This window comes from Corylus avellana, chromosome ca2 (genome assembly GCF_901000735.1).
Source record: "Corylus avellana chromosome ca2, CavTom2PMs-1.0".
Classification (NCBI taxonomy): domain Eukaryota; kingdom Viridiplantae; phylum Streptophyta; class Magnoliopsida; order Fagales; family Betulaceae; genus Corylus; species Corylus avellana.
The window spans coordinates 7,033,212-7,041,753 of record NC_081542.1 but is presented as its reverse complement, the minus strand read 5'-3'; the positions used below and the strand labels follow the sequence as shown (position 1 = coordinate 7,041,753).

At 36.6% G+C, this 8,542-nt stretch overlaps 1 protein-coding gene across 2 annotated transcripts in view; it reads left to right on the top strand.

Moving 5' to 3' along the window:
• The first annotated feature begins 451 nt into the window (after positions 1–451).
• LOC132168844 (uncharacterized) overlaps positions 452–8,542 on the top strand; it is a 50,178-nt gene continuing 42,087 nt past the window's right edge. For both annotated transcript variants that reach the window (XM_059579904.1, XM_059579902.1), the window contains exons 1-3: positions 452–753; positions 2,108–2,293; positions 3,430–3,519. In XM_059579904.1, coding sequence (XP_059435887.1) covers positions 649–753; positions 2,108–2,293; positions 3,430–3,519 — 381 coding nt within the window. In that variant the 5' untranslated portion in view covers positions 452–648. The remainder of the gene's footprint in view (positions 754–2,107; positions 2,294–3,429; positions 3,520–8,542) is intronic.

Here is an 8,542-nt window from a genome sequence, read left to right as displayed (position 1 = left end):
CTAAGTTAGTCCATCCGTTAGTTGACCGTTAGAACTGACACGTAGACCAATCAGATGTTGACACGTGGCACATTTTTAATTTTTTTTTTAAATTTAAAAAAAAAAGAAAAAAAAAATTTGGGGGTGGTTCTTGGCCATTTGGGCCATCCCATTTGGCCATGGGGGGTGGCCCTCTTTTTTTTTTTTTATTTAAAAAAAATTAAAAAAATTAAATATGTGCCACGTGTCGACATCTGATTGGTCCACGTGTCAGTCATAATGGTCAACTAACGGATGGACTAACTTGGTCCTTTATCAAAACCCCAGGGAGTCCTGTGATAAAAATGAAACCTCAAGGGAGTAAAAATAAAGTTATCAAACTCCATGGAATATTTGGTATTTAACCAAAAAAAAAATCACTAGAATTGATGTTGTTGGAGTTGGACCGAAAAAGACCCCATCGTCTCTCACATCCCACGCATGTGCCCCGCACGTGTCTACTGAAATGTCTCTCGCTCAAGATCTTCGTGCACCTTTCCCTCCCGCCCTTCGTCTTTCTCCCTGTGTCCGATCTCGATGATCTGGTGCCTGATCTGGTACCAATCTTCTAAGCCCTAACTCCAGAATTCAGTCATTTGACGACTTACGTAGGATTGGAGAGCTACAGAGATGGCTTTCATGGCAGTCTTGGAGTCAGATCTCCGCGCTCTCTCCGCCGAAGCTCGCCGTCGGCACCCCGCTGTCAAAGAGGGCGCCGAGCACGCCATTTTAAAGGTCACAGATCCTATTTACATTCATTAACACGTACTGACGTACATACACGTGTGTGTGCATATATATCCGTGTATGTATGCCTGGATGTATAAATGTCTGCATGTTTGTAGGTTGGTGGAAATGCTGTTTGTTTGACTGCTAGTAATTGATTTGAATTCTTGAAGTTAGTATTGGATTTGGAGTCTTATAAAATGGCCCTGGAATGTTGAGATGAGTGGTGGATAGTGGATACATTGGAAGGTTAATTTGGAGTTTTGATTTGAGGGAGAGACGGGGTTCTACCGAGGTGTTTGATTAAGCGGAAAATGGAGGAAAAGGAAATAAAGGAAGAAGCAGAATCTTCATGTTCGTGATATGAACTGGAAATTGCATCTGTTTGTGGATTGGGTTCAGTGCAGCTGCTTGTTTGGTTGAGCTGAGATTTTGAATCTGGCGTTTTGATTTTGAAATTTTTAATGCTATGTTTGGTTGCTGAGAAACTGGAGGGTAAGAAAAGGAACATAAGGAGATTTAGGGTTTAGATCTTTTTCTTATTTTCGTCACAAAATAGTTAATTAAGCTTCAATAAGCAAAGTGTTTGTATTAGGCACAGTGGGTGAAGTTGTTTTGCTACCCTCGTCTCCAAATTCATAAAACAGTAGAGCTTGGAATTTCAATAATATTTTTTCCCCCTCCATTTCATTCTAGAAATGGATGAAAAAAAAAAGAAAGGAATTTAAGCAAGAAATTTAACCATTTTCTTGTTACCCTGTTGGTAAAAATGCATGAAGCCCTTCGCTATTGGATGTTTCTTTTTTTAATTGATAAGTTACATTCATCCAATGGATCTTGATTACTTTTTTTTTTTGGAACCCCAAGGGGAGGAGGAGGGGGGTCTTGTTTACTGAACCTGTGAACTCACCCTCCAGCCCATTTTATGGGAAGTGGAAGTGCTATTTAAACTAGAGCACATTCCTTTGGTTTCAAGCCAAATTCAGACTGTGATGCCACAATCATTTTTGAAACATTAAAAAAGAAGAAGAAGGTGGTTGAAGTATTTTTCAGCCTTTGTTGTATTCCTTTTCTTGCCATATTTCTTGTTGAGAACAAAGCGAGTCCTTATGCTCCCTACACAGATGGCCATGCTAGCTCATTAACGATAATATCTATCCAAATTTTGTCCCTCTTGCAGCCATACTTGACTCATATCAATAGTTAATCTTAGAATTTTAAATGGTTAGGGCTTGCTATTCATGCTATGCAATGCTGTGGAGGCCATGAAAAAAAAAAAAAGATACTTTGTTCATTGGCATTGATTTGGTTGTTTGCACAGGTTGAGTTTTGAATTTACTTGCTTTTTTATGTCAACTTGCAGCTTCGTTCATTATCAAGTTCCAGTGAAATAGCGCATAATGAGGACATTCTACGAATTTTTTTGATGGCTTGCGGGGTCAGAACTGTCAAGCTGAGTGTTATTGGACTTTCATGCCTACAAAAGCTCATATCTCACGATGTGGTTGCTCCATCAGCTCTAAAAGAAATACTTTCAACACTTAAAGATGTAAGTTAATATTAATATTTGGTGTGTATGATTGCTGCTGCTTCAAACAGGAGTTAGCAAATGCTCTGGCCTTTTGTCATGAGGGGTGGCTAGGCTAGCATAAATATTTATGTACTCATTTTAACTCTATGTTTCTTTAAACAAAGTTTCCTGGTATTGTAATGCAAAAATTATTATTAGAATTCAAAATATCTCAAGTTGAATTATTTTGAAAATTATTCTCAAAATAAATGAATCCAACATCTTAATGAAAGATAATCATAACCTGTGACAGAGGTCGCATTCTGGCCGATAAAGTGACATGGTGTTGTCCACTTCTTCTTGCATATTTGATTACTGAGTGCTTTCCAGAACTTAGTTGATTTTTACTCTTTTGCTGAAAGCTAAATAATTGAACTAAACTTGGTATCCACAATTAATCAAATGTTGTTGCTTTACAATCTTAGCAATGAGGCAAGTGTTCTTCGGAATGACTGGGCGTAAAGGGCATGTAGGCGGTCAATCGGGTTGAATATTCTTATTTGTAATTATTGATAAATCTGAAATGAGAAAGTACTATGAAGGAGATGGATGCAAAGGGGTAGAAAAGAGGCAACTTTATATGGAAGTATACAAGAATTTACACAAATAATCCACCATACAGAGATCTTACTCCTCTAGTCAATATTTGAAGCTGGAATTTAATCCATAGTTATTTCTAGAACAAGTTGCTTGTATAGAGATTGCTGAGTTGCTGAACATCCCCCCTCTCCCCAAAAAAAATAAAGTCTATATGTTTATTAAATTCATATCCTATTTTGGCCCCAAAAATATAAAAATCCTGGCTCCACCCTTGGATGTTGTATTCATGGTGTTTGATGAATAAGCATGCAACAACCAATAATATATGAAGTAAAGTTGTTTCAATGGTTAATGAGTTTGCTGGTTGAAAAAATATCTTCAGGATTCATAAAAAAATGGTATATTATCTGCTAGAGAATATGAAATAAAGCATAATATCTTAGTTATGAACTCCCAGTGTTCATGATGGGTGTTTCAATGGGAATTTCTTATTTTTTATTCTTTTCATTCACTCTTCTTATGTTGGGCAATTAGTTCTGCACCTGAAATTATACATAGTTCTCTTCTTGATGCAGCATGCTGATATGGCAGATGAAACCGTTCAACTTAAGACCCTTCAGACTATATTAATAATATTTCAATCACGTTTACATCCTGAAAACGAGGTAATCACTGATTGAATGGTTCGATCATCTTGGTATGAACTAAATGTGCTTGCCAAGTAGTGGCCATGGTTCAGAATAAATTATATCTGGGATTATGCTCTTAAGAAGACTGCACTCCAGCTTGATAAATAAAAAAGAAGAAGCATAAATGAAGAATAAACATGCTTTTTGGAATAATGTGCAATGCGTGATATATTCATATTGAGTCGTTAATTGCACATCTTGGGTATTACACATGAATCTTAGACTTTCTTGTGTATTATGGGGAAGATTTTGAGCAAAAAGTTATAATCCTTTATCGTGAACCATATTCTGAGATTTTGATATTTAGTAAATTCAATGCAAATTCATTATATATATATATAAAAAAAAAAGGTAACCCCAAGTGGTTGGCTCAAGTGGTGAAGGCCTTGCACTTTGATGGTATAACCAGGTTTGAATCTCCTTGGGTGCAAACAACTCATTGGGGTCACACCTTTGGCAAAAGCTAGATTTAATTGATCTGTGTGGTAGGGGTGCGTTACACAGCTCTAGGGTTTATCCTTTAGGGGTAGGTACACGAAGTGACCTTGCCTTGTGTTAGTTCCCTATCATAAAAAGCCACGTCCCCATAAGAGCCTGGTTGAATACAAGTAAATTTTGAACCGCCAACCCTCCTTCACATATTGAAGTACACACCTTAGTCCAACTAACCAAGTGAAATTTGAACTCTTCACCCATACCACCCCACAAAAAATTATGTGGCAACTTCTCTAAGGGATTGGCCACACCAACTGAAAGGGGGAAACGGGACATGAAGTAGGTAGGTAAATTAGATAAAGTGCTTTTAATCAATTTAACTCTCACACTCTTTGATAAGTACATCCTCTTTCGTTCAGCCAAATTGTAACGACCTAGGGAAAGCGCTAGCTACATCTGTATTATCACTCCAAAAGAACTAGTTATTTGGAGCTTCCCTATAATCACCTATAAAGTCCAATTTTACCTAGTAAGTAAGCAATGTGAGACTTAGCACCCATGAGTGTCTTTATAAATCAATTACTCTGTGGGCTACTCATCTTCCCAATGTGGGATCGGGGTGTTACAATATCTCTCTTTTGATAAATAATGTATATTCAAACTACGCACAAAATAAAATATCCCCCTCATAAACACCTAATGTCCTCATTAGGGCTTCATTATGTATTGCTTCAGTACCACATGGCATTACTTGGTGGCTCTAGTACCATTTGTAATAATCCAAGAAAAGCGTTAGCTACATCTGTGTTATTACTCCAAAAATATTAGTCAATTAGGAGTTTCCCTAGAATCATTTATGAAGTCTAATTTCACCTAGTAAGTAAATAATGTGAGATTTAGCATCTATGAATGTCTTTATAAACTACTATCTCTATGTGGGCTACTCATCTTCTCAATGTGGGATTGAAGTATTACACAATCGATGCTCTACCTTCTGAATAATATCATCCCAAATAGACTTGGCTTTAAATGAAGCTCTCAAAGGGAAGACCTAGGTACTTCATAGGCAAGGAAGATACCCTGCAGCCTAAAATAGTAGCCAGACCTTTGACATTCATTACATTGCCAACCGGGACTAACTCTGATTTAGCCAAATTAATCCTCAAACCAAAAACCGCTTCGAAGCATAAAAAAAAACTACACAAATTGTGAAGGTGATTTGGATTTGCCTCTCTAAATATCAAGGTGTCATCCACAAACAAAAAGTGAGAAATGTTGATAGCACCACCACTCCTTGACCCCACCATGAAGCCCGATAAAAGACCCCCATCTACTAAGCTGAAATCATTTTACTTAACACTTCAATAACAATAACAAATAGAAAGGGAGACAATGGATCTCTCAATCTCAGGTCACGAGAGCTACTAAAAAAACCTGACGAAGTCCCATTCACCATGATTGAAAAGCACACTGAGGAGATACAATATGCCACCCATTTACATCATCTTTCCCTGAAACTGCATCTCATCAATATATACAAAAGCAAGTCCCAATTGACATGGTCAAAAGCCTTTTCAATATCCAGCTTGCACATCATACCTGGAACCTCAGATTTAGCCAACTATCAATGCACTCATTGACAATGTGAACTGAGTATAGGATCTACCCTTGATAAAAGTGTGACAAGGCTTAGAAATGATTTTCTCCACAGCCATTTTCAACCTATTAGCTAGAACTTTGGCAACAAACTTGTACACTCCACCCACTAAGCTAATGGGTCAAAACACCTTAATGCCAACAACCCTGGTTTCTTCGCAATATGAGAAATGAAGGCGGTGTTGAAGCTTTTTTCAAATGTACCTCTAACATGAAATTCATGGAAGACATTCATGATGTCTTAATAGGCACCTCTCAGCAAGTTTGGAAAAAACCGACAGTAAAACTTTAAGAACCCGGGGTCTTGTCACCATTAAGGGCTTTCACCTCCTAAAAGACCTCATTATCCTCAAAGGGTCTCTCCAACCAATTGGCCTCCTCCCCCCAATGGTTATTAGCATACTATTACTATTACATATATCTGAATCTTGTAATATACAGGTATTGTCCAACCAACTTCAACTAACCACATAATAATCTGAATCATTTACTGCCTAAGAAAACAAACTGGAATGAATTTACTTTTATTCTCGTCACATTGAGGAGTGTCCTATACACAGTGCTTCCATTTTGCACTGGTTGGTGTATTTTCTTTGGATAATACAAATATGGAAATGGACTCTATATTTGATAATTTGATTATACAGGGTTAAATTATCCACATCTTAATAGGAGATTATAGTGTTTAGATATCTATCAGTTATTAGAAAAAAACTTTTTAGCATCTCAATCTCATGTATTCTAATTAAATTTGCAATAATTTCAAATCATCTGATAAACTGATAGGTCTGACCAAAAAGATCCTTTAGATTAGTTGTTACCCACATTCCTCTAACAAGCCCCAAACACTCAAGTAATTCTTCATAGTTGATTATTTATTGGTTTTGTTGGACAACTATCTACCACCATTATTTTGTTCCCATAGTCTGCAAGATATTTCTGGGAGAACAAGCTTCATGGATTTTTCCTTGAGTAATGTTGCTGGTAATTCAGCTCAAGTTTATCAATTTAAGTGCTCAATATGGTTACTTTTGATGACATGCAATAACAGTGACTGTTTGTGAAGGATCTTTCTGGCTATTTTAACTAGAGTCCGGATTGGTTCTATTTATTGCTTTACCTCTCCTTTCATTTATTTGAGAGTTTTTATTATCTTGTACAAGCTGTTTGACACATGCAGTGCATGTTTGTTGCATGCTTTTTGTATTTTGTCAATTGGTAGCAGTTTAAAAAGAAAATAAAATTTGGTCTTAGTGGGATAAAAACTTTATTTTGATAAGTAATAAATCAATCTCATAAAAAGTGTAAGGCGCCCCTAAGTGCCCTAAGTACATTAAGAGTATACATAAGGATCCACCTAACTAGCAGGGGCAAAGCGAAAGTGGGATAAAAACAAAGGGAAATGTTAGGTGTTCTTCTAGTATTCTCCTGATGTCCTCCCAACTGCGATGTAACTTTTAAAATTATCGTTGAATTTGAGATTATCATTATTGACTTCTAATCTATTGGTGATTTTAAAAGCCACATCACAGTTGGGATGACACTAAGAGAACACTAGAAGAACACTTAGTATTTCCAAAAAACAAATAAGAGAAACCCGTATTATGCAGTTAACCGAAAGAGGGGAAGATAGATGATATAGTTGGGGAAAGTATACCACATGTTTGAAGAAAAGGTAGTCAGCATGAGTGGATGAGTAAAGGAGGGAGACCATTTTTTTTTTTTTTTTAAAAAAAAGAGAAAATGTATAACAAATCCCCGAGTCAACCCTTCAAAATTTTAATATCCTTAAGTTTTTTTTTTTTTTTGAAAATTTAGTCCCTGGATCAATTGAAATGACAATAAAATCCTTGCCGTTAAAATTTTTTAACAGACGTTAAAGAAATTCAAAACGCACCGTTTTACTCCATTAAAATATTAATTTTTTTTTTATTAATTTAATTAAAAAAATTAAATCTAAAAAAAAAAAAAAAAATTAAGGGTGGCGCGCCAATTAATAAAAAATTAATATTTTATTAGAGTAAAACGGTGCGTTTTGAATTTCTTTAACGTCTGTTAAAAAATTTAAACGGCAAGGATTTTATTGTCATTTCAATTGATGTAGGGACTAAATTTTCGAAAAAAAAACTTAAGGATATTAAAATTTTGAAGGGTTGACTGAGGGATTTATTATGCATTTTCCCAAAAAAAAAAAATGAATAAGTATTTATTAAAAGAAAAAGGCAAAACTCTTGCACATGAAAAGTATACAAGAGAGAAACACCCTAGAGATGCCTAAAATCTAAGATGTTAACAAAATCTAAAAGATTCGAGGAGGAAGAATTAGCTACATCTTGGGAAGTGGAACGTGTCCTTCATTCGCAGGGTTCATGATTGGGAAGTGGAGGTCTTGGCCTCTTTCTATACGCTCTTGTATTCGCATTCGATGAGTGGGGTAGGGGAGGATAGGATGTGGTGGATCTCTTCTCGCAAAGGAAAGTTTGAGGTAAGATCTTTTTACAGGATCCTTGCTCCTACAAATCCCATCCCTTTCCCATGGAAAAGTATTTGGCGCACTAAGGTTCCTTCAAGAGTGGCTTTCTTTACTTGGACGGCCGTGCTTGGGAAGACTCTAACATTGGATAATGTTCGGAAGAGAGGTATTGTAGTGGTTAATCGTTATTGCATTTGTGAATCGGAGGGGGAGTCAGTTGATCATCTCTTTCTTCATTGTGGGGTTGCGCGTATCTTGTGGAATGCCGTTTTCTCTCGGTTTGGATTGTGTTGGGTGATGCCTGGTTGTGTCAGGGAGTTATATGCTTCTTGGTGGGCGGGTGGCAAGTCTCGTAGTGCTGTCGTGTGGAAGATGGTCCCTCTTTGCCTCATGTGGTGCATCTGGAGTGAGAAAAATGCTAGATGTTTTGAGGAC